This window comes from Corvus cornix, chromosome 9 (assembly GCF_000738735.6).
Source record: "Corvus cornix cornix isolate S_Up_H32 chromosome 9, ASM73873v5, whole genome shotgun sequence".
NCBI lineage: Eukaryota > Metazoa > Chordata > Aves > Passeriformes > Corvidae > Corvus > Corvus cornix.
The window spans coordinates 9242582-9268660 of record NC_046339.1 but is presented as its reverse complement, the minus strand read 5'-3'; the positions used below and the strand labels follow the sequence as shown (position 1 = coordinate 9268660).

The window sequence follows — 26079 nt, the reverse complement described above, 5'->3', positions numbered from 1 at the left end:
CATGTCTTTCCTGCAGTACCACAGAGGAACACGGTGCTTGGCAGGAAAATATGAGACGTCACCACTGTGGTCAGGAGCAGCTATGGCTTAGGTCGGGAAGTTTGCACACACACCGAGGATCCACATGGGATGGAGGTGTTGTGGGATCATGCTGTGGAGGGGATGTGTGTTAGCTGAGCATTTCTCTGCTTGCATGGAGATGTTTGCATTGCCAGGAGGTTTTAAAATATTTTGATTAAATTAGGATTCTGAGTGGAAAACTCTCTGAATTTAGTCTTCTGCCCTGGGATTTTAATGAAGTCTTCCCAGGGGTGTGAGTAGGATTGATGTCCTCGCACATGTCCTGCCGTTCCCCGATCGTTCTTTTAGAGCCGAGCAGCTGTGTCCCAGCAGGAGCAGGTGGTGAAGTGGCCGAGCTGGCTCCGGCAGGAGGGGGGAGTTGGACACTTGGAGCACAGGGCTCGGCTGTGGAGCATTGTGCTGGGAGCCACTGCAGCCAGATGTCTGGGCAAACACAGCCAGGAAGGAGCTCCCCACACAGTGGTGCTCTGGCATTAATTTACCATCAGTAATGCAAGAGTGGGTTATGACTTTGTTCTTCCTGGAGTAAGTATTCCAGCCACTAGCCCAGATATTCAAGTCCTCCGGTGATGTACAAGTGGTTTTCTTCTAAACAAACACAACTTAACCCTTGAGTTTTATTAAATCTACCACAGACGTGCAAGCTGAGAAACTTCTCTGTAAAAAACAGGCCTTATGCTTTAATTTTGAGATGCTGTTTGATACAGCAGAAGTGTTAGTTGTTCTTTCACCTGCTAGCCTCAGAGCAAGTATGAGAGGGAAGGCCGGCTCCATCCTTCCAGACAATGGGAATGGTATGAAGAGGTGAAGCAGTTGCCCGAGCTCACACAGTGTGTTGGTGCCAGACCTGGCAGGACTTTATCTGATTCCCAACTCAAATCCAGTGCCTTGGGCCAATGCTGACCATTCTCTTCATCTCATGTTTATTACTGACAGCTATTGAATAAGAACCGGTGCTTCTTTGTTTCTGGTGTGTATTGCTGGCCCAGTTAAGGACAGGGGTTTTTCCCTGGTTCCCCAGCAGATACATCTCACAATTCAGAGCAGAGAAGCAAGGAGGGCTGAACTGTGGCCAGCACATCTCTGCAGTGCAGAAGCAATCAGTGTGTTTCACAAGTAGCCTCTCTCCCCATTCTTTTCGGTTCTTGGGCTTTGCCTGTGTGTGCCAGGACCGAGCCGGTGGGCTGCTGTCCCATGGATGACTCTCTTGCCTGGGACAGAGTTGCAGTGGGCAGTACATCATTACACTTCCAAATTGCTTGGCTTTTTCTGTTGATTGTATCCAGTTGGTGATCAGCCACTGTAGAAGGGGGGTGAGCTGGCAGTCATTGCATGCTGACCTGCAAGCAAGGTCGAAGGTGTTTGCAAGCACTCCAAATTTACACAAGAAGTACATATCTCTTGGTTCCCTGGATTAGCTGCTCACAGATGGATCCTGCCCTTGCTTTGTGATAGACAGCCTGGTGTCATCTGCTCATAGGGACCTCAGACAGTGCCAAATAGCATGTCTAGAGGAAAGAGAGGGCATCTGTGTTGGCTTAGTGTGGTGGAATGTGTCCCAAATGTGACACTGATAGCTCAGGTGAACAGAGGATACAGTGCTTGATCCAGCTGAGCAAGCTGCTTGCTGGTATTTTTGAGGTTGGTAGGGAGAGTAGTGGCTTCTGTTTGCTATATTGAAAAAGGTTCAGGATGGAAAAACTGGTTCTTAATGAAGCAGAAACAAACTGGTTTTTCAGTGGCTCTGATAGCAAGACCGATAAAACCCAGGAAAACACGTGTTTGTGTAGAGGTGCATGTGGGGTGAAGGCTGGGAGGAATTCTTATTTTACATTTTCTGCTGAGGAAACAATCCTTGCTCTGAGAGTCTTGCCCTCCACTGGATGATGTTTTTCTTCCCTGGTGATGAACAGACGTCATCAGAAAGTCTCTTGTTGTTCCAGATTCTGTTTATCACGTATTTGAACAAAGACTTGACAAAGGTTTTATTTTCAGGTATTAATTATAGTTGACTGCATGGCTAATCCATCATCCTCTTTAGATGGAGTCACTGGGTGTTGACTGATGTAACTGCAAATGTGATCAATCTGCCATAGGTGAAGATGTAGCTATGAGCTGCTGCTCTTTGTCAGAGCCATTTCAGTTTCACCCAACAGTATATGGAAGAAAGGCTAATTGTATAATGACAAAAGACAACGTTTGGAAGGAGATGAAAGATTCTGACATTACATTTCTGTGATTTGTCATTTCAATTCCAAAGTGAGAAGGGAAAAAATGGCCACAACTCATTTTATCAGGTGTTTCTGGGCATGATGACTCCTTCTGAGTCCTGGGATATTTTCTCTTTTATCATCCGTAGCATATGGATGCTAAGGTACAAAGAAGCTCAGAAAGCACCTGTGGTTTTCATAGCCCTCTGAAATGAGAGTACAGGAGCCTTAGCCAAGATCCCAGCAGCTGAGCTGAGGACAGAGCTGATCTTGCCCCATCTGAGGAAACCAGTGCCTGCTGAAGTCCACTTTCGGGTTTATCTTTAAACATTCCACATACAAGCTCACTTCTTCTAAAATGATATGTCCTGTTAAAGTTTGCAGTGATTCATTTGGAGTACGTTTTGTTGAGCAATCTCTTGGGTTTATTTTGAAAGCAAGTGGCTTTGAATCTGTCTTGAGTAGTCTGGATCATTTATCTCGCCGTTTTCTGCATCTTCATGTGGTAACAGGGAAGCTGTTGAAGCAAACAAACATAATTCAGAGTATGGATTTCCCCTGAATATGGAATTGCGTAAAATGGGAGTGTGAATCATGACATCTCAGATAAGGTTGTTTGTCCACGTTGCACTTGTTTCCATAGTTGGGATTGGAGGAAGACCTCCTCCCTGAGCATGCTCCTTCTTTGTGCAGCTCTGCGTTCACTCGTGGGAGACACATTGCTTCCATCCACATGTATCTTCCTGCTTCCATCTTGAGGCACAAATACCCATCTCTCCCCAAAGATGTGTATTCAGAAGTTATTGCATTGTCAACGCCTTAAACCTGCCAGCACTACTAAACTTTGCCCTCTGAAGGAAACATATTTCTATTTTGAATCTCATCTGATAGCTGGTACCTTGCATTTCTGCTCATTAGTTACCAGCCAAGCTGGCCACAGTCCATTGCCCATCTATGATGGGCTGCCATTAAATTTGTGGTCACTTGAAAACTAAGCAAGAGGCAGTGAGGACGTAGCCTCAAGAGTTTGTTGGGCTCGAGTGGCGTGAGGAACTTGAGACATCTGGAAGAAAACAGCCATGCAAAATCCCTGTGGAGGGGTTTTTGTGGGTAATTCCTTTAACTGGGCTTGAAAAGCTTCTTTCTGTCACAGAAATACAGACTAACCAAGCGGTCACTCTTGCTTGGTTTTTTTTGTAAAAAACCAGCCTAGCCTGAATACAACAAAATTTAATTTGTGCCTTCCTTGACAGCTGAAGTAAACCTGCCCTGTCATGGGTTTGATATGTCTGATCCTGCAGAACTGGGGGGCTGCAGAGCTGTTGCTTATTGGGTGTCTCATGGCAATGCTGAAAAATTCACAGTCCCATGAGTCAGCAGGAGGTTTTGCATTAACTTTAGGGTTGTAGTTTCACCTCAATTTCAAGGTCTCTGTTTTAATCTCAAGACTATCCTTGCTTTTCTGAGGAACAAACCCCTTGATCCAGCTAGCACTTTATTTCTGATTAGCATGTTAGAGTAGAATGTGACCCACAATCCTGGGATATAAAATGCTTACATAGCTAAAATGGGATTTGAAAAAATGCAATTTATTAAATGATTTCTCAGTCATTGAGGTGTTTAGCAGGTATAGAAGATAAAATGAACTAAAACAGGCTTTGGCATTTCATAAAGTGAGTAATTTTTTCTGTTGCATCATGTATAAACTTTTCCCTTCTCGTGTATGTACGGTTGAAATTACTTTGAGGTTTTGAATTCTCACTTCAGCTCTCTGTTTTTTATTATTTTCAAACATTACTGAAAGTGCATGCTGTGCTCGCATTGCCTTGCTGTTCAGTTGTTTTTTTCTTTAATAAGACAGTGGGCAACATATAGGTGGTTAAATGAGCTGGGGGAGCTGCTGACAAATATCCTTTACCCAGGGGGCCAACCTTGAAACCCTTTTGCAGTGTGGTCATCTCTTTTCAGATTCTCAAGCATTTTTAGAGGTTCCTTGAAATCAGTTTAAAGACCATGAACACAGTGCTGTTGCAACCAGCTGAGATAGCAAACAGGTGTGTCTTTCCTTGAAAGAGTGCAAGAGAGTACTGAACTCTCTGAGATTCTCCATGGTGGAGGAGTGCTATTGCTCAGAATCCCAGGAGTTCTAAGATAAAGACTGGAGCAGACAAGAGCACTGGGAGGTGCCAGACAGAAGTATGGTATCTGAGTTTCCACAGGCCAGGCCCAGCACAGAAGCCAGTTGGTCTCCACATGCCAGGACCAACAAGATGTTGTGCATTCTTCTTGGGATGAAGAAATCCAGCAGACAGAGGTGTGTCAAACCTGCCCTTGTGTGCCCACTTTGCAGGGAGAAATGGATACTCCTCAGGAGTGACCTGGATGACCTTCCTTCTTTAGAGTTCACAGCTGCCGCCTGCAGCTGAGTTCTGCAGGGGACAGAGGACTGGCCCCAACCCCCAAGCAGCTGGGCAAAGTAACATCACCTGGGTGTCATCCCTTCAGGGAAACTGTCTGTAGCTTGCTTTAGAGCCAGCACTGAGGATCAGTGGTTTTGCCACAAGTAGCCTTTGTCATAGTGTTTGCACAGTGATGGGTACAAAACACAGTACAGAGGAGGAAGATTTGCTGAAAAGAGCTTGAATGGCCAAGAAATGGGTGCCACCATAGGCTTTTCTCACTACCCTCATTAATTTTCATTGTGGAAGAGGGAAGGGTTTGGAGAAGGGCTTTTTTGTTTGTCAGAAAAAAAAAACCCCAAACCTTCTTTCATGTACCTGTTGCCCCAAATGTTTTTAGAACTAGTGTGCAGCTGCATGGTCTGCCTTGTCTCGTTAGAAACTGGCTTGATCTTCAGTGTTGGCAGATTCCATGAGAGTCTAAGAGATCTATTAGAAGGACCCAAGGTGACTATATGGTATGAGATGGTAGGAATCTCCCAGCTTATTGAATGTCAGCTGTGACAGTGCAATGCCTGGCGTGTGCTGTGTCAAGGCTCTGCAATTATGGCATGCTAGAAATGTAAAACTGGAAAGGGCTTTAGGAGATGATCCTCTCCTTTTCCTGGCAGTAGCAGGAGCTCAGCTGGTAGCAGTCCTGTGCCGTGTTTGTTGCTGCTTTGTCACTGAGCCTTTGTAGCTGCTGGGACCTGTGTAGCCAGAGCAAGTCACTCCTGGGGCTGTCTCCGTGACTTTCATCCCCAGCCACGCAGATACAAAGTGTGGGAAAGAAGTTGCCGTTGGGCCTGTCCCTCAAGTGTCCCCATTTAGTCATTGCCTGGAATTTGAAATGCTGGAAGCCTGCAGAAACCTTGTGAGGAACTCAGCTGAGTGTGCCAAGGTCCTCTGGGGTAGAGTTCAGTCTGAAGGGCTCACCTGATTACAGCAAGGTTGTCATGCAGGGTGACTCACACGAGATTATCTTTGATGTCATGGAGTGTTTCTTCCCGTTACAGTTGACAGGACAGTTGGTCAGAGCATGGTGCTAATGTGTGTTCAATCCTCCTATGGGCCATTCACATAAGAGTTGGACTTGGTGATCCTTATGGGTCCCTTCCAACCCAGAATGTTCTGTGATCCTGTGACAACCCGCTGGCTGCAGTTGTGATGGGGTTTTACTTGCTGGGGCTGCAGAGCAATGCCGGGGTATGAAATGCCCTCTTGTGCAGTCTGGGCAGCACAGCTGGATGCTCCTATGGCTTGTGGCATTTCCATGGGCAAGTGGCACAGCTGAGCCCACCAGTGTGGGCAAAGCCTAGCAGGGACCTTTGCTCTTCAGTTTTAAGTGTGGTTTTCAGCTTTAGGTTGGGTTTATGGAAAGCAGCGTGAGGTTTGGTTTACAGAAGGAAAAAAAATAGTCTTTTCAAAAAGCAATTTGTTGCTGCTTTCTGTGAGAAAGGCTTCCAAACGGACTCGGTCAGTTCTGCAGTACGATCAACAGGACTGGAAAAAAATACCAAGTGAAGTAACACGGTGGCTGTGGTAAACATGAACTGGGGCCTTGGAAGCAGCTAATGGCATACCGCAAAAGAGTCTCCTTTCACCCACCACGGACGGTGCCAGCAGCAAGCACTGCCAGCGCTGGCGTCTAGCAGAGGAAAGCATCATTTGGCTCCCTTTTGGATTTCATTACTCTTCCTGCACTCCCTCCTGCTCACAGTAAAAGCCTTTCCAGTTGTAAAGAAGTGAATTAACTGCCTTCGTGTCAGTGATGGATGAGGCGCTTTCTCCCCCTTCAAAGAGAGGAGCTGTGCCGGTGAATGCGGGACGGCGGAGTTGAAAAGTCCAAGCGGAACAGGAGAGCCCGTGTGGTGACCCAGCTGTCAGGCAGGACACCCTGGGGACTGCTCCCACCGGTGCCCTGTGAGTGGGGAACAAAAACCACTCTCGGCACGCTCACCCGGCCTCAAGGCTCTTTTTTTTTGTGTGTGTCCTGCTTTCAATGGACTTGGGCACATCCCTGAACACACAGCAGCCGTTTGTGCGGGTTCAGGGAGCCTCAAAGGCTTTCACAGGGAGCTGCTGCAGGCTGCACAAAGCAGGGTTACCGTGCTGGTACTTGGGAGATCTCCTTTCAGGCGTCCATGGCTAATCATATTAAAGGTGACCTCGTGGGCAGCACTCTCCATTGTTGCCATATGTTTTGTCCAGTGCTTGAGTGATGTTGTGCATTGGAATGTATTCATGCATCGCCTAATTTAATCACCAGGCTTAATCCCCTCTCCTGTTCTACACCCTTAGAATTTACTGGCTCCTTTCTAGCCTCCTCTGCATTGTCTGGGTCTCCTTCACAAGCTAATACCGATGCCTGGAGATATTATTATTTATTTATTTACTTTCAGAAAGTATTTAAAAATATAATCTCAAGCATAAGCCCAGCAACTTCTCCAAAGGCAGAGCGAGCACAGTGGATGTTCTAGCAGGCTGATCCTTCTTCTCTGTGATCTTTTCCTTCCAGCTTTTCCATAGAGAAATTAGGGATTAGGCTCATGGGTTTAAAAAAAAGTAAAAATACTACGAATGGAAAAATGACTGAGAAAGCAGTGTGTCTCCTTTTAATATTGTTGGAATAAATAATTTTAAGAACTTGACTGTCTCTATAAAATATGGTATTGGTTTCTGCCTTTAAAACTTACTGCTTTGGTATGGACAACTCCTAATCCAGAGCTGACTGGACAAAATTAACCCAACAAAGACCCAAGTCCATCAAGCTGGGAAACCGGAAAGCCTGATTTATGCAAGACTACTGCAAAACGCAGAGAGCTCTGCAAGAGCTGCTGTGCTCCACAGCAGACAGGCATTTCTAGGGAGCTGGGCTTTGCAGAATGTCTTTTAAGGATAATTTCTAAAGATTTTGGTAAGATTTCCCTGCTCCAGCTGATGCTGCCTTGTGGAGGGGTATGTTAAAAACAGGAATTTGAGATTCAGTTCTGTTGTGACTTGCTTTAGGAGTGGATGGGAGCAGTCCTGGCAAGGGAAGGCTGTGATGAGGTCTTAAGATGATACAGGATCAGGTTGCTTGTATGCTGAACTCCCAGGGGCAGGAAACCTTATGCTTGCTGAGGCAGATTGTTGAATAAACAACCTCATGCTTTGGTTCAGCTCTTAGATTCTCCTGCTCCACATACAGCGTGCTGGTACCCATAGCTCTAAACAGGGGGATATATCCTGGATGTCTTTGAAACCTTAAACATAGATCGTACCTGAATTAGAGCTTTGAGTTTCCCTCTATGTGTGGGTGTGCACATGCACACATGAGATCCCTGCAGCCAAGTTCTCACACATGAGCTTGCTGATCTTCTCTGACTGTGTGCTATGTTTTGGGCTTGATGGGAGGAAGGAGGGGTGATGTAAAAGATTGCAGATTTGTGGCTGGTTTTAAAAATAGTTTTAAAATATTATGTATCTTCATTTTAAAGAAATACAATACTGCTTGGAAACCACAGCTACTGAACATAAACCATGTCGAGCCCCTTACATATGTTTAGTCACAGTGCGGAACAGAGGGTTGTAACAGCCTGCTGTGCATTAGTGCTGGAAGAAGATTCCCTGATCCCACCTCCACACTCCAACCCAGGGATCCACAGCAGCGTCATGGGCTCTGACATCAATTTGGCCCTACAAAAATGCTATAGAACTTACACCTTTTCAATGTGAACCTTGCCAGAGCCCTTTCTGAAGTGCCTACATGCAGAAATTGCTTCTCTGCTGAAACGCAGCTGTGTTGGAGCCAGAGGACAGCTGGCCATGGGTTAGCTGGAGGGCAGGGTGGCTGTCCTGCTGCCAGGGTGTCTGTGCTCTCTGGGCCAAGTCTCCTGGCCACTGTCCACTCCTGCTTCCTTCTTTTCCTGTGACAGAGGAGCCTGGAGTCGCTAGGAAAATGTGAGTGGGAGCAGTTTGCTGCCAGAAGAATTCAACTGCACCAGTCCCTTCCCCAGGGAGCCTGGCAGTTGTGCTAACAGCAGCAGCTTTTGCTGTCCATGGGAATGGTCAGGGATGTCTTTGGAAAGCTTTGGGTCTCCTACTCATGCACTGAGCAACTGTGCTTCGACGTGCCATGGGATTTTGGTGAAGTCAGGGAAAGTCACACAGCCGACCTGGGCCCAGGGAGGAGGGAGCCAGTACTGCCATGGTGGGATGTGGAGTGGTGTTTTATGGCATGCAGCATTCAGAGAAGATGCTCTGCAGCAGGTGACGGGCTGAGTGTGTACAGCAGGAGATGTCTTCCCATCCCCATGCTGTAACAGTATCGGGGGAAAAGGTTTGGCCAAGGACATGGCGCAGCTGCCTGCAGTCCTGGCAGGTTGTAACAAGCTGCAAGAAAGTCCAGGTTGTCCCCAGAGACTAAGCAAAGCTTGAGTCAGCAGCACTAGGCCTGGACTTCAGGACTGCCAGGTATTTCACAGCAGCACCCCAAGGGATGGGGAGAATGGTGTGTCTGTCAAACTGAGATCAGCATGGTGTGATCAGGATATTCTGCTCTTCATAGTCCCAGTTTAATGGGTTGCAGATATAACTAAACCTAGAAATACTGTTGTGATCTCTCTTGTTACCTGGCAGAGCTCTTACCGTGTCAGCACAGGGGCTGTTCATATTTTAATGGGTTTATCTCTTGTATGGAGGGTATTACAAGCTTTCATCTGTCTTCCAGTGCGACTCTACGGAAATCCCTCCGGGCATGAGGCAGTACCTGGGTGCTGAATTAATCTAGGCTGCTGGATTCTCACAGCTCCATTAGTGGCTTAGCAGGGGAAGCAGTTTGCATTAACAAACTTAAGAAAATAGGATTTGCTGTGTTTGATCTGCCCTCAGTTCGTTGTATCCTCCCAATAGCAGTGATAAAGACTGGACACGTTACAGGAAGGCACAAAATAGTCATAGGGAAAACACAAAATAGGCTGATTTGTAAAATGTGTATCAGCATCCTCCAGGGCTCGTGGGGTGAGGGAAAGTTGTTCTATAGTCAGGTGGAGTAAAAGACACCAAACCTTTCTTCCTCCTGCCACATCCCCAGACACACCTGCACCCACGGCTCTTACCTTGGCTTTCCCTGTGACTTGAGCCATTTGAAGACAGCACAGTGTCACATCCTCCTCCAGGTCACCACTGCCATCTGCTCTGTTGCTGGTCTGAGGCTGGGGCAGCTCTCAGAGACCATGTGGTGCTTTGGAAGGGCTGTTTGTCCCCTTGCTTTTCATCCAGTGTTGCTGGTGTTCTTGATCTGTTTCCCCTTAAAGAAACTGCCTGTGGGGCACCACCATGTTTCCCTTGTGGTCCTGTGTGCCTCAGCAGAGCTGTGCATCCATCAAGGGCTGGATCTGACCTCTCTTTGGGAGCTGCTGACTTCTGCAATGCTGTTCTCTACGGACCATGGGCTCTCACAAAATAGCAGGGCCAAGCATGAAGTTAAACTACAGGCTGCTTAAACCAGGGGTCAGTAAGTTAAGACCTGTTTTCAGGCATGGCTGTCAGGTGTCTGAAATAATAGCAGTTGGGAATAATAACCTGTTACCTTGTAGTACTCCCTAATCAGCATACCAAGCAGCGAGTTTAGAGAGGGTTTCTACTTGGTTGTGTCACTTTTCATCTAAAGCAAATGTGGAACACACCAATTGCTTTTCTTTCAAGCTCTCACATACCATTTTGGGACAGAAATGCCATCGGGATCCCTTTGTGATCAGGCTTTGTTGTTCTCTGTCAGATCAAGGTGCCATACATACAGACTTCATACCACCCAACCTATGACAAAGCTAGTGTTCGTCCCACAGACCCCTCAGCTCCTGGCTGTGACTGACCAATGGGTTACAGGTGCCATGGCTGCTCAAAAATGCCCTTTCTTTGGTTGCTGGCGTTGGTCAGCTTAGGGGGAGTTTTATGTCAGCTGTACCCCCAAAGTTCCTCTCCTTGTTAATGGTGAGAAATATTTCCTTTTTTTCATGTGGTTACTTTAACTCACTTGGTTGGTCTATTTGCTCCCAGATTTTCAGAGCAAGGGATTTATTTCCTGCTCTGCTAGCCCCTGGTGATGAGCCAGAGATTCTGAGATGCAGGATCTGTGTCAGTCCTGGGTGTCAGTGGGTGCTGCTGGTGTCATTCTCTCCTTCTCCACACTCTGCACCAACTGCAGGTGCCTATGGCCTTTGGAACTGTAGTGTCAGCAGCTCCATTTCCCATCTCTCTTCTCATGTAGCAGACCCTGGTCTTGCCTGTTCCTGTTCACACTAGTTAGAGGTCCCTGTGCTGCTCCCTGGCCCCCGACTGTTGGCCTCTGATCTCTCCTAGGGAATTTTAATCCTCTGATAAGTACATGAGATCTGAGTGCTGCCCTCCAGCCACCAAGTTCTTCATGGACAGGGAAACTTCACTTGCCATCAACTCTTAATTGTTTGAGAAGGGGCAGTCTTACCTCCCCAGGAATCTCTGGGGTTGTTTCAAATTCCTGATTGTAATCTACCTTCTTACTAGAGTCTTGATCATCCTCTCCCAAATTCCTGTTTTCCCAAGTGAATTTCCATATCTCTCAGGTAAAGAAGAGACCGTTGGGGCTGGGCAGGATGAAATTCCTCCCCTGTTAACTGTTTCCTGCTAAGCCTGTAGTCGTCATCAGTTTTCAAAATGCAAGATTTTTCTGCAGCCCAAAGTCTCATGTCTCTATTGAGGCTGGCAAAGCCCAGCTTGTGAGGGTTTTGTTACTGCACAGGGTGAAATGAGCGAAACCATCTTTTGTCAGAGCATGGATGGGACGGAGAGACACGCAAGAGCTGGGAGTGCTTTAAAGGGAGTCTGGGAGACAAGCTCTGAGTAACAGAAAATAAAACAGCCAAGCAGTGAAACTTGGCATGTGTCTTGTTAGTGTCACAGTTTTTTATGTGGCATTTCCTAGGGATGTTTTGCTTCTATTTTCAAGTTGGTGTGTGTGTGTAGAAAATACTTCTAACTTCACTGACAGTTCCCTAGTGGTCTAGGGCATGCGGTGCAGTGTCACAATTTGTTAGCTTCTGAAGAGGGTATTTTTAATCCACAAATTTAAACTCTTTGCAGTTGTATAATCTGTGTTTTAGTTCTGTGGTTTCCTAATTGTGCATCTAGAGAATGAGCTCATCCAGTTTATGAAACGAACGGAAGTATTCAGCTCTTCTTTCTAAATAAATCTGGATCCATTTCTTTGTGGATTGCTTCCGAAACCTCCGATGCAGGCAAGTGTGAATGCTTAAAAATAAACTCATTTACAGTTTATATTTTTGCCAAGTGGTGAAAGTTGTCTCGTGCCCTGTCTTTCCAGAAAGGCTCTTCAGCTTTGACTTGCGGCTGTGAAATAAAAGCCAAGGGTGGGATGCCAGCTTGCCATTTTGGTGACAGCATCTGCCTGTCTTTGCAGAGGATCCAGCCACACTTCTTCCTGGTTTTGCTGTGCTGCCCGACCACCCACAGCAGAGGTTTTGGGGGCCACTAGTCATCAACAGGGCAGCCCTCTTTTGTGCCAGGGAATATGTGCTGGTGACGTCACTTCTGTGACAGGGAGACCCCCTCACTGCATCCCAGGGCTGATGTTTGGAGAGCAAGAGCTGTTGCAGCCTGTGGGATAATTTAGTAATAGCTTATTGTGGCTTTGGGTCCTGGGCTGGGAACCTTTGGGTTTCCAGATTAATTTAAGGGAGAAGAGCTGTCTTCTCTCTTCCATCTTCCATGTCTGGAATTCACTGGCTTTCCCCATGTTTTATGCAGCTGTATGATGCAGGCAGCAGCTAATTAAATGATAGGATTTTAAAATAAAAGTAAGCAGAGGAATTCAGACCAGAGTAACACCCCAGATGAGTTTCAGCTCCTTCTCCTAGGCTAGATTGGGGTTTGATTTGACATTGTTTTTAGCCACATGCATAGATCTTGTAGCCTGTTAGCAGAGACAGTTTGCTGGCTAATGTGCTGAGGGCATGGGGCATCAGGGACAGCTTTAGGGAGCCTCCTAGAGAATTTAAATCTTCACCTGGAAATTGTGCTCTTAGGGATGGGGAGAAGGAGCCTCACTGAAGAGGCAATAGGTGTGATTGTACCAGTTTAGGAGCAATTCATGGCTTCCAACCAGTAGCAACAGCAGTCCCATAATCAGGTGCTGAGATTGGCCAAACATTTGCTGTCTACAAAGCCAAAAGGAAAGGACTGCTCCAACCCAGTGTGAGAGGTGACTCGTTGAGCTGGTAGCAAGTTTCCTTGTCTTTCCTCTTTTTTCCACTGTAGGACTTTTGGTTTGTCCTTTATTACCCCCATCCTGTCCTTACCACATGTTCTTCATCCACTACCCAGGGTCTTTCTCCAGCAATTTTGAGCTGCAGCACAAATAGAAAAGCTCATGGAAGAAGTGCTTTGGTCTCTAGAGCAGTTTCTTTAAGTGAAAACACAGCTGTGAGGTTAGCAGCCTGTGCTTCTGTAAGGGCTCATCCAGCCAGCACAGCCAGCACTGCTGCAGTCCTTCCAGCACGCAGGAATTGGGAAATCCATTGTGAACAAGATTGAGTTTGATGGCCTGCGTGGAGGCAGATGGATGTATTTTTAAGGGATGAGGTGCCAGAAAACTCTGTGATTACGTTACTGGAGCATGGCTCATTTTTTGTGGTTTTAAAAGTGAGTGTCAGGACTTCAGGACTATTTCTTTTTTGGGTCAAAACCGAAGTTTGGGCGAGGCATAAAAACCTGCTTGATGACTAAGTTTATTCTTAAAAAGCTTTCTAGAGCCTGCTGGAGAGGGGAGCCTTTATTCCAACAGGGAGCAGATACCAGTCTTTTTGGACTTCCATGCAAGTGGGGTTAAAACTGAACAAGTGCCCAGGGTGAAAAAGAAGCCCTGCCTTTCAGGAGACTGTTTTCAGTGTGATCTTTAGATCCAGTTCCCTGTTTTTTGTCTCGGAGGCTCGTATTCTGCCTCGCCTCCTTGCCCTGGGTGAACTCCTTCTGCTTGAATAACCCCCACATCAGTGGAATTGCCTTGACCGATTCCAACTGAGGCTGCCCTTACATTGCCCTACAACTGGGACAGCTCAAATCTGTGACCTGGTTCCTCGGCTGAACCGATAATACCTCTCTGACACAGTGCATGTGTAGAGAAAACTTTTCATCTCATGACGAAGGTTTGCTGCTCAGAGCCAAGGCTGGGAACAGAGGATCCAAGCCAAGCCATTTACTCAAGGGGCATGCAGAATTTGCCCAATCAGGTCAATATAGGGACTGGCAGCTTTTCAGCAGCCAGAAGAGTGCTCCTCATGCTCTCTCCTTGTTGGAGCTACCAGGCTTTATCACATGACCGAGCCCCTGACTGCTGCAGATCTAAAACATTCTTTAAAATGAGGATGGCTGCTGGCTGCACTGAAGCCCAGGCAAGTCTGGAGGTCCATGACAATGTGAAGCATTGTTCTCTCTTTCTGAAAATCTGGTTTTTAGCCTTGGTGGAAGAAGCCCCAAAATGTAGGGAGCTTCCCCAACATCCCCACCAAGGCCTCTCTGCCTGAGCAGGGCACGGGGTCCCCAGAGGGCTCAGGCAGCACAGAGCTGTCAGTGCACTGAGGGGCAGCTGCTGCTTCTGCTTCTCTGGTGTCTCATGTTCGTGCACTGGTTTAGTGTCTGCTCACCTCTGCTGAGGGTGGGGTGGGAGCTTTGGGTGCAGATGAAGTGTGTCAGTGTCTGACAGATGGGGAAACAAGGAGCATCCCACTGTCAGCCAACTGCATCCTCTGCTGGATTTAAGGATGTAGGAAAAGAGCAGGAGTATGTCACTAATCCAAAGAGCGGAGTAACTGTACAAACAAGTGTTACGTGCACACAGTCCTCAGTGCTGTGGGCTCAGGAGATGGCTGTTCTTGAGGTGGCTTTCCTCAAGGAGGTAGCATTACCTTCACCTTGAGCTTGCAGTACGTGCCACCAAACCTCACCAAGGATCTGTGAGTGCTTCTGTGTGCTGTGAGTACATTCTCTTGCTCCATTGACCAGTCACAGGATAGTGTGCTCACACCTGCTTGGTGCCTTAAATGAGGTACTCCCATCCATGGAGTCAACAGCATCCTGCCCATCAAGCAACCTGCCCCAGTCCCTTTGAATTTCAGTGCTCTGCTCCTCTTCTGTTCAGGCGTATTGCAGTTGTGTCTGGTGACGAGTGAGCCTATCCATCACTGTATCCAAAGAGATCCAAATTACTCCTTTTGACAGCTCTTATTCACACACCTCCCTGTGCCTCTGACATCTCAATTATTGATGGGGCTCTCCTGGTAGGCAGCACTCTGTTCTCAGCATGGCTGCGTTCCAGCTCCCGTTCCCATTGAGTTCATGCACACACCATGCCGAATGCTTCTTTATGTGCAGAGCCATTGAAGTGGAAAGGGATCTTTATTAGCTTGTGAGCTCCAGGGCTACACAACCGAAGGGGGCAGTGCAAGCCAAATCACACCGCAGTTCAGCGCTGGGAAATTTTCTCTCCCCCTCCTCTCCCAGGGAAGCCCAGCAGTGTCTTGAAATTATTTCATATGTTTAATGGCAAAGATCCCTTGAGCTGATGAACCCCCCTTGTGATGGGAGTCACTCTGCGCTTGCATTTCTCTAAGAGAGTTTGGTCCCTCATTGCCCCTGCAGGCATAAAATGCAGTATTTTGGGGAGCAGTGCCTTTTCCTGTGCTGTGGTATTAGTTTGTTTACTGGCTTTACAGCAAGCTCCTTCTGACAAGGAACACTGACACACACAAAAAGGAGCTTCAAAGCAGCAATGTGGTGTTGGAGCAGTGTTGTCAAATTGCTGAAGAGTTAAAGCTCTGCCAGAGGGGTGATTGCAAAAGGCTGCTTGTTTTGTAGGGCTTTGTGTATGCAGGAGGATGTATGCAGGATGTCTCGTGACATTGCTGCAGCAGAAGTCAGATAAAAGAATGATGAAGTGGTTGATCAGCTCCTGACATCTGTCCCAGCCTTGCCCTGCAGCCTTCTGTAATTCAGAAGTAACCAGAGGTTTTGTGTGTAGTGAATGAAGGCAAAAGGAAAGGGCATCTACTGGAGAAGATAGGACCAGAGAGAAGCAGCGCTGTAGGGGTGCAGAGAGCTGGGAAAAGACACTTGAGTTCTGTTCTTGGAAGTCTGTGGCAGCAGCCACTTCATAGCTTCAGCATGAGAGGAAAAATCTGTGCTGACATTCCAAAACACTGAGCTGCTGGGAAGCATGAGTACCTCTGCAGTGAGCAGGGCTGTGCAGAAGTGACAGTGTCTGGTCAGTGGAGCTCTCCTGAGGCTCCAGCGGCAGAGAGGACCCAACTGCAAGATGTCGAGTGGGTATGGATGACCTTGTTAAGCTTAGTAGGAAGCTTACAGTCTCTGCATTCCCAGTGTGCTTCCTGCACAGCGAGTCCTTCCCTAGCTGCCTTACCTGCTCTCTTTCCACCCCCGTGATGGGTTTTGCCTGAGGGTTTTGTGCTCCCTGCAGAGGCCAAATGCCACCAAACAAGCAAAGGCAGCCAGATCATTGCGGTGGCTACACAGTCAGAGCTTGACTGTTCATTCGGGGTCTGTAAGGACTCCTGGTGACAAGCACAGGTCCCCTCTTCCCCCTCCTGGCTGACCATGACAGGTGCATCAGCAGGGCAGATCTGCAGAAGAGCATGGGTTGTGAATCAGTGACAGCATGGCTGCCTCGAGCTTTGGTTGCTGGGACAGACCTTTAGTTACACATCTCTCTATGTGACAGCCTGACCCTGACCTTTCTCTGAGTGTGGTCCTCTTGTCACTGGGGGTGATGGCAACATCCTCTTGCCTGACAGCATTGACCCAGATGGTCAAGCCATGTATAGTCCCCCTTATCCAGGCCTTTCTGGCACTGGTGGATGATGCAGACATGGCTGAGCCTGCCAAGCAGGGTGTGTTTTATTTGTCTGGAATACCATGAGCAGACAAAGAAAGATTAAAATAACAGAAAGTTGAAAACCCATTATCTTTGGGAACTGTGATCTTTCCTTTTTGGGTTGGCAGGTTCCATGGGACCTCATCCCCCCAGATAGTGGAAAGGTCACCTTCCCATACCTGACTGCCCCAAGGCTTTCCCTGGCAGCCTGTCCAAACAAGGCTGTTTTCCTTCCCAGCCTTTTGCCTTCCTTCCTTCCTTCCTTTCTTCCCTCCCCCTGGACTTGTGTCCTTACACAGAGGTGGCTCCACCCTCAAGCTGTGCTGGGGATGCAGAGCCCAGGTGAGCTATAACCAGAGATGCTCAGTTAGTGCAACCCCAAAGTCTGCACAGCTGAGAGCTGCAAACAAGAGGTTCAGGCACTCCTGAGTTTGTCCTGATCAAAATTATTGTTGAAAGTCGCCAAAGCCACAATTTTGTCAAATTTTGCACTTTCTTTTGTGCTTCGTCTCCACTGATTCTGTGGTGCGGTGCCTTTTCCACAAAGAAAAGGATCTGGTGGATCTGTGTCTGAGATAACTGCTGTCCCTTTGGCCTCAGAGGTGCTTCCTGATATTCTAGCAGTAAAGCTTTGGAAAACCTGGCCCAGAAAAAATGGCTTTAAGCAGTTCCCAGTTCTTCCTTCAGTTCCCCAAACCAGGGCAGCTCACATGGAAGTACTCTGCTTATGGAGCACATATGGCCAGCAAGGTGATCCCTTGTCTCCCTTGGGGAGGTTCCTTTGTTTGTTGCTGACCTCCTGCTCCCATGGGGTAGCTGCCATGTGCCATCATAGCATCTGGAGAGGCCAGATCCACAGCCAGGCTTCATGGATCTTGGCCAGAAGAAGCATCCCCAGCCAGCCCTGTTAGTCCTGCCATGGGCAGGTCTCCAGAGTGGATCTGAGTGATCTGCTAAGCTGGTGCAAGGTCAAGGCTTGCAGGAAGGGGAGCTGTGGAGAGTGTTAAGAGGTCACTGTCCTGACAGTGGTATGAACTGTGATCTGTGTACTGTGGACACTCATGTTATGTGGTGTTGCATGAGCTTGTGTTTCAGAATGGCTTACACTGCTAGGAGTGTAGAAGTCAAGGGAGCTCAGCTGAATTTGGCCTCACTCTAGTACTTGGTTATTAACTCAATATTCAAGATGGTGAATTTTTCAATGATTTCATGGCATGCAGTTTTAGTTGGGTCAGTGAGAGCACAGTGTATGACTTTACTACTCTTTACAGAAGGGAAAATCAGTGCATCATCTAGTGATTCAGCATGCAGGGTTTCTTTACAGCCTATGGGAGAAAGATGTTTTAATTCTGTGTTCGTTCCTGAAGAAGTCATTAATTTAAGCTAGCAATTTTCTTGGAGCCCAGAGGAGAGGAGTCTGTGATCAAACACAGTGGCTCAACACTGCTCTCTCCTACTTTCCTTGTTCAGAAAGGTTGGGCTCATCATAACAAACCTCCTTTGACTTTTAGCCCTTGTGGTGATCTTTCCAGACCATTTCAAGAGTCCTGCACAATCCAGCACTGGCAACAGCCCTGCTGATAGTAATCTCTGTGACCCCAAAAAAGTGCATGAAGACTGGCAGCTACCTCCTCTAAAGGATGCTGCCCTTCTTACCCAGCCTACTGGCCCCTGGTCAGGGTCTGCAGCTCTTTTGCTGAGCCCAGGGGCTACACCTCATGGCTGTGAGAGCTGGTGAGACACTGACCTGGGGGCCAGCAGCCTCCCCCAGGGTAATGAGGGGCTGCTTGGATGTGTAGGGCTGTTGCAGAACTCAGTTCTGTGCTGTTTTCTAGGCCGTTTAGTGTATAAAATCACTGAAGACATTTTCAGCAAAAAAGTCTCCCTACAGAACCATTCTGCTGCTTGTTGAAAGAGGATTAATTTTTCCCCCTTAAATAAAACGAGCCGTGTTTGAAATCTGAAAACCCTTGCCGAATGCCTTCTTGGAGCTGCAACGAAAGCAGCTTCCAGGTCCCATCATAGCCTGCTGCCGGAGGCGGATCCAAACTGCAAACCCTTCTAACAGCTCTTTAATAACTCTGCACAGAAGGAAAAATCTGTCACCTTTCCCTCTGTGGTTTCTCCTCTGTTCTAATGCACTGGAGGAATGAGATGGAACCGGGAAAGTTTTCAGAGAAAGACTCGTGGGAACTACAGCTGCCGATGGAGAAACTCATTTCTTTAGTGTCTGAGGGGAACCGCAATCGCTTTGGTGAGGGGTGGTGTGTGTGGGTGGGTTTGGAGGGGTGAGCTGTTACGACCCGTGCATTTCAGAGGAACCACGAACACTTTATAGTAACAAACGGTGGAAAAAGCAAGAGGTTTCTGCAACGCATGTGACTTTTCCCTGAGGTTTGGAACCCCACAGTATGTTCCAGGCCATGGTGTTTGCGTGTCAGCCTTGGTGAGTTAAGCTTTCTCCCACAAGCCTCGCTTGAAGTTGCTGTAATGACTGAAAGCCTAAAATGTTGCTTTTTTTTTTCTCTCTCTCTCTTTTCATTGTCCCACACCCCTTCTCCTCTGTGCAGATGAAGCTCTCGTTTACCTTGGACCAGGAGAGTGGGATGCCTCAGGGCTGTTATATTTATCAGTACCGGGACAGCAACAAGTAAGTGTTGTGGAAGATTACACACAGCAAACGAAGCAAACAGGGGAAGGTGCAGTGAAAGGAGACTGCCCTGCCTTCTGGCAAAGGGATCACAACTGCTTGTACCACTTAAAAGTAGATTAAATAAGGCCTCAGGCTTGACCTGAAACTGGGAACAGCTCCTGTAAAGGCTAGATTCTTTAAAATGCACGACGCCCTGCAGCCCCCTTTTTTGCTCTAGCTTTAAAAGCTGCTTTTATTCGTTTAAAAGTCCTGCTCTTGGGTACCTCAGGCTCTGACAGAGCTCACCCAGGCTTTGCGCAGGGGTGTTTGCAACTCACACCCTGGACTGTTGGTGCTGGGGTGACTCTGGGAGCATGGCCTGTGGGAAAGCATCCAACAGCTGCAGAGCACTTGAAATGAGAGCCCTCACCTGAGCTTAGCTAGACCCACACAGCACCCCATTCGCTCTGCTAAAGCTCATGCATGGGTTCACTGAGTGGCCTTTATGGTACCATAGCCCCAGTGCAGCCACGTGCTCTGTTTTTGTAAGATACTATATGATATTCAAGCTTTGGATGTGTTTGGAGCACAGAGTCCTCTATTTCTAGGTATTCTGCCTATTTTTACTAGCTGCTGTAGTGAACTGGCACCCAAGATGTTTTTATTTCAAATCACATTCTCATTATCAAATTGACAGCAGCAGCAGAGTTCAGGAGATTTCTGTGTTCGCCCTGAATACCAGCATGTCATAAATCCATGGCCTGTTACTCCACCCTTGTAGTTCTGCTTCTTGCCAGTTATTCAAGTTAACCTAAAAAAGGAGAGTATATGAAATTGTCAATGAACAGAACAGTCTGTAATTAGATCTGCTCAGAAACACCAACAAGAGCAGTCCCAGAAAGGAAGAGGGATGTCTGCAAATGCACAGACCACTGTCTTAGCTGAGAAATCTTAATATTTAAATAAGAAGGGAGATCATTTGTGGCAGACTCCTTCCTGCCTGTGGGTGGGTGATTAGCACGTGGTACGTGGTCCCATCCCAAGTATCCCAGGCCCAGAGCCTTGTATGAGCAGAGTTGGTACCTCCAGCACCACCAAGTTCACAGGGCAACGTGCACTTCAGTGCCAAAGCATAAAATCAACAAGGAAAGAGCATTTGTTTTTGAGGGTTTTAAAGGCAGTGGCACACAATGGACAGCGAGGAAAAGAAACCCCCCAGACCTGCTGGGCTTTGTTAAGGATGTTTATAGACCAGTGTTTCTAATTGTGTGGTGTATATCTCAAAAATCAGCAGCTGTGGTTTTTCTGCCACAGACCCTCCTCTCCCCAGGCTCCAGTGGGTGTTTTCTGCCATTGTTTGAGGAAACTCCAAGGACACGAGTGGAGCTATTTTAAGTGCTAAAGCCAGTAGCAATTCTGCTTGGAAACCTTGCTTTTAGCTGTGAGAGGCTCAGTGTGTGACAAAGTAGCTGTGTCATGTCAGCAGCTGTTGATGGAGAGATGTATGGCTGTGTCCTGTGTTCCTGGCAAGCATGGGAGCTGAGCCACCCTGGGCCATGCCAGCTGGGATCACAGCTTGGAAAAATACAGCGTGGGCAGAATGAGTGTAATTGCAAGTAAACCCAGACTTTGCGTGTGCCTGGCAGACCCAAACAGCAACTACACCTCCATGCAGGCCCCCCTACTTTGTATTTTATAGCTTGCTTGACCAATCCCATTTCCCAGGGGGAGCCTCGCTAAGTTTGCACACATGCTCATCCCCCTAAATGCTGTGTGTGCCACCCAGCACTTCTGACAGTCCTTGGCTGGTGAACTGAAGCGTGAAGGTCTGTGCTACGGCTGACGCATTCTTGCAGGTAAAATGCCCTTGAGCCGAACGTGTGCTTGGTTCTGGTTGTACCCTGGGTGATTTTGTAGGAGCTCCCATGTGCTGCAGCTTTGTTGGCAACAAGAACTTTAAATTTGGATAGTGTTGGGAAGCACCAGATGTGGCTCCTGCTCAGCCAAGCAGAAGCTGTTCTTCTCAAGCACTGGGCCTGTCGTAGGGTTAATCTGATACAGTTAATCCATACAGCAATGAGGCACATGTCACAATAGTTTCTCCTTATAGTAATTTTCCAGGGTAACTTGTAGGGCTTGTGTTCTTCCAAGTGTAGTCAGGCTTTGACAGTACCCATGAGGACTCAGGGGGTAACAGCTCTTCTGCCTCCTAAAGATGCAGCCAGAAGCTAAAGCAACATAACCTTGGTGTCTACACTGTATTTTGGAACCATTTGTAGCCCAGAGAAGAAATACTGGTGACAACACTGCAAGATCATGAATGGGAAAGACTGGAAATGTGCACCCCAGAGCTCAGTGCCCTCAGCAAAGCGTCAGACCTGAGGCCTACTCCAGGGAAAGACTTATAGCAGGAGTGCAGGTGTGTGAAGCTCTTGAGCAGCAGCTTTAACAGGAGGAAGGTGTGAGCAGGAGATGGTTGTGGCTGGCAGGAACCCATTCTGACCTGGGGAGTGTGCCCAGTGCCCCAGAGACCTGTGTGAGCCAGGCTGTGCATGTCAAGCCTCGGTGTCACCGTGATCACTGAAGGAATGTCCCTTCCCCTCCAAGTGGCAAATGCTGTTCCAAGCTGCAGCCAGACGGGGCCACCGGAGAACAGCGGATATTGGTCTCCCACTTGGAGAACAAAGGACTGCAGCATTGCTGAAAGTGTAGTTACCAGAGCAATTAAAATTTCTATTGCTTAGGCTAGAAGTGCAAGTACCATGCAGGCTCTTACAAGGGCAATCAATTGGAATTTGTTCCCTTTAAAATGATAAAACCCTTCCAAGGAAATGTTGCTGCTCCTGTCAGTTTTCTGTTACCTGCCTGCTTGCAGGAACATTCATGGGCACAGCACTTAACCGCTTCACTCTTGCACCCTGGGTGCCGGGCACTTTGGGTGGACTGAACTCAGTGGAACCTTGGAAGTCTTGGAAATCTTGGACTGAGAGCAAAAGAGGTGCTGAGCAGCCAGCTGCTCACCCTGCCCTTCCAACCCCTGCTATAATAGATAGGTATCCAATGGCACTTGATAGTCCCAGTGGCTCTGTGGAGGAGTGGGGCTGTCACTGCCTCTGCGGTCACGAGGGTGAGACCAGAGGACATCACTTCTCCTCTTCCTCCTGCTCAGACCTAGGCATTTTCATCCCTGGGGCTGCCAGTCCTTCCCAGCCTGTCAGTCCTTCTTGGCCCCAGAGGAAGTGGCTTGACTTGACAGAAGCAAGCAGTCTGCTTTCTCATTTTTAAGCCATGTTGCTTAAGTTCTCACTAATGGAGATCAGTGAGTGTAATGGACAGAGCCCCAGGCTGGTGCTCAGAACTCTGTGAGATGATGTCCTGTGAGGGGACAGCATTGTGCTGTGACGCAGGACGGACAGTGATGGGTGACACTTGGAACAGGAGCATGCTGTCAACCTTCAGATGGCCCTAGAGCAGTGACATCCAGGAGGGGACAGCCCTGCCAGATGTCCTGTCAGGTCTTGACACGGCATGCATCAGGTGTTGACAGGGGGACTGGCTTTCTGTCACTGCCTCTTGACACAGGCTGGATTTCTCTGATCCTGCACAGGATCGAATTGCAAAACCCAGCCAGGCAGTAAAAGAACATCAAGTTCATTCACATCCACCATGGCTCATGAATCCTGTTTTACAACATGCACTCACCAGTCCCCGTCCCAGGAATGTGATACGGGCTGTGCTGAGGAAGTGCCCACTCTGAAGCCAGCCTGAAGCGTGACTGGTCCTGTGGGCTGCCAGGAGGGATGAGATCCATAAAGGTTACAGATCAGCATGAAAGACTTCTTCCATCCTGTGTGCAAGAAGAGCCAAAGCCAATTCAAGATCCCCCTGGAAGAAATTAATTGCGAGAAATCCAACGTCTTTTGGCTGTACCCAAAAAATAGAAAATGTAGTCTGTTCTCTGCACTCACCATCACTATCCAGACATTTCTCTGGAGACCTCCTAGGCTCTGCCCACCTACCACAGCAAGTCTGACCCTTCAAATGCCTTTGTCTTCCCTCCCAAGACTCTCTGATTACTGCCACCTTTCTCAGATGATGCAGTGCTCAGGGTCTCTGCCATCCCAGACCCACTTGGGAGGTGTGAATCCCTGTCAAGCATGACACTTCCTTGTCCCCATTTGGTACTTCTCTAATATGGTTTTCCTGCTCCCTCAGCGTCCAGGTTTTGGTCTGTTTTTGAGGTCCCTTCCCCACATCCCAGATTCCACCTTTGCCAACAGACCAGCTTGCAGCTCACCAATGAATTTAATTTGAATTCCGTGCTGCAGCTGCAGTTTGTGTCGGGATTATGAATTTGCAGTAGGGGCTTTCATGTTTTCTTCAGAGTAATTCTGAAACCCAGAGGAGCAGCATCTCGTGTGGAAGCACTTAGAGACCTCTTACAAAAGCAGTGTTGGAGTATTGATCAATTTTTCTCTCTGGGGACGCGGAGTGCTGCAGATTGAGCTGCTGTGCAGTGTAGCCACTTGCGGGCAGCAGCACACAACTCTTCAGAATGAGAAGTGAAAAATAGCTCCAGTTGAAAGGAAAAGTGGTGCCCCCTTTTATATAGAGATCAATGATGTCTGGTACATTGGATTATCACTTAAAACACCAGGACTTCAAATGCCAGGGTGCATGCACTCCTGATGCTGACAGACTCATGATACATAATGCTGTTTGGGTTACCAACAGAGCTCCTCTGTGCAATCTTTTCATAAGGTGAATGTAATATCTGCAGTGATGTACCCAATGTTACATCAGGAGAGCCAACCTATAATTATGCTGGAATTGTTTGAATGGGTTATTTGTCACTAACACATTAACTCACTCCATTTATTGCTCCCATTCAGGACTGCAGCAGGTTTGGTGTAAACAGAGTTTGGGTGGAGGTTTGGGAGGGTTTGTTTTTCTGAAAAAGAGCAAAGCAGAATTGTTTGGAGTTTCTTCTTTTTTGCTAGAAGAGCTGTTGACTGGCAGTGCTAGGAAGAAAATATGTAAAGCAGCTGACACAGCTGCCGATTTGTTTTCAGAGATACTTCCCAGGTGTACAGCTCATGTGTTGGACTTTAGCATGGACCTGGTTGTTCTGCAGTGAGCTGGCAGGTTTACCGTAAGGTGTTTTGTTCCTTTTGAGAAATTGAGGCTTGCAGAGTGGGTTGTTTGCACAAGGAGCTGCTGCACAGCTCACACAGTCCCTGGGTGCCTGACCTGCCTCATTACATGGTTGTTTCATGCCACACATCCCAGCGGAGCAGCACTGCTTGTGTTGGTGTAAAGGAGCTCCCCAATGGCATCTGATTTTCCAGTTAATGATCATGCTCTGTCCCACTCCAACCTGCAAGGCCAGGGAAGTCTCTGAAAGTGACATCCTCTCCTGTTTGTCTTGTCTGGTAGACTGGAATTTCATGGGGGAAATCCACGTACATGTCCCTTGACACCACAGGCTTGGACAGATGCTTTCTTGCAGCAGTTATTCACCTGAAACTTATGAAATGCTTTGTTTAGATTTCAGAACAAAATAAAATTAATGCAATTACCAGGGGAAAAAAAAAGAGAGAAGATAACACATTGGAATTTTTCTTTTGTTACCATGTCTTGTTTTTTGTTTCACTGTTGACACTAAATTTTACCCAAGTACTCCCTTCACCTGCCAAGGGCACCCTTCACCTGCCAAAAGGTAAGCGTTGGAGTTGGCCAGGCAAGGCTGGTGAATTATTCTGTCACATTCTATCACAATGGAGATAAACCAGTCCTCCTGGTTTTGGCATTGGTTCAGTGAAGGGTAAATTGTCCAGGAGAATAAGTCTGAAGTCTGACCTTTAAAACTTCAAAAGATACGTAATCTTCCTGCCTAAGGCATGAGCTCGGTTTTCTGTCTTGCACCTCCAAAGGCTGTCGGGACATAAGCTGCAAAGTGGCCTTTGTCACTTGAAACTCTGAGGAGCAGAGAGTTGTTCTTTCCTTCCAGAGGGGCCCCTCTAGCCATTCCTAGGTGGGGAAAAAGGACTCTTGCAAAAGGCTCTGCCCAGTTATTATGTAGCTGCTTTTCTTGACACAGACCTGACTCCTCCTGCCACCCTGCTGCTAAGTAATAGGTTTCCAGTCCATCAGAGCTGTAGAAATAGTAACTGCCACATCCTTGGAGTGTCAGTGCAATGAGGGAGATGCAAATGGAAAAGGTGATCAAGGGAAACCCCCCTTCTCCTTGAGCAGGCAGATGGGGTTTGAACATTACCTTTACCCTTCCAAGCAAATGTTTGAAGCTTTCTTTAGTGACTTACACAGTATCCCACAGTGACCAGTAGCTCTCTTTAAATCTTCAGCAGGGTTCCAGAGTAGTCAGTGTGTGCTGCCACCCACAAGAGGCAGGAAGGACTGGGGTCTTAAATCCCAGTAAGTGCGGGACCTCTCTTCTCTCCCTAGACTGAATCAAAGGGATTTGTCATCTTACTTGCTTCAGTGTTTGCTTGGGAAGGAGCTGTAAAACCTCCCTGTTGTCAGTGTTAGGTGTCTGGGTATTTGGTGGCAGTCAGGTAGGTGAGAAAATTAGCTGCAGTTATAATTGAGTCAGAGATGCTGTCTCCATGTGTCATCCCAGAGATCTGTTTACATATCCATTTGTTTAACAATATGTTTGAAAGCCCTCAGCAGCATTTCAGCACCATTTCCCTGGCCTGTGTGTGTCTGACTAATGCCCAAGGCAGTGAGCTATATCTGGACTGGAATTGCTAACCTGTGGATGTGGGTTCTTAG

The 26079-nt window shown here is 47.6% G+C and overlaps 1 protein-coding gene across 3 annotated transcripts in view; it reads left to right on the top strand.

Annotated features, from left to right (window-relative positions):
• The window catches only part of DIS3L2 (DIS3 like 3'-5' exoribonuclease 2), a 184637-nt gene that overhangs the window by 127937 nt on the left and 30621 nt on the right, over positions 1-26079 (top strand). For all 3 annotated transcript variants that reach the window (XM_039556845.1, XM_039556846.1, XM_019284708.3), the window contains exon 15: positions 19223-19302. In XM_039556845.1, coding sequence (XP_039412779.1) covers positions 19223-19302 — 80 coding nt within the window. The remainder of the gene's footprint in view (positions 1-19222; positions 19303-26079) is intronic.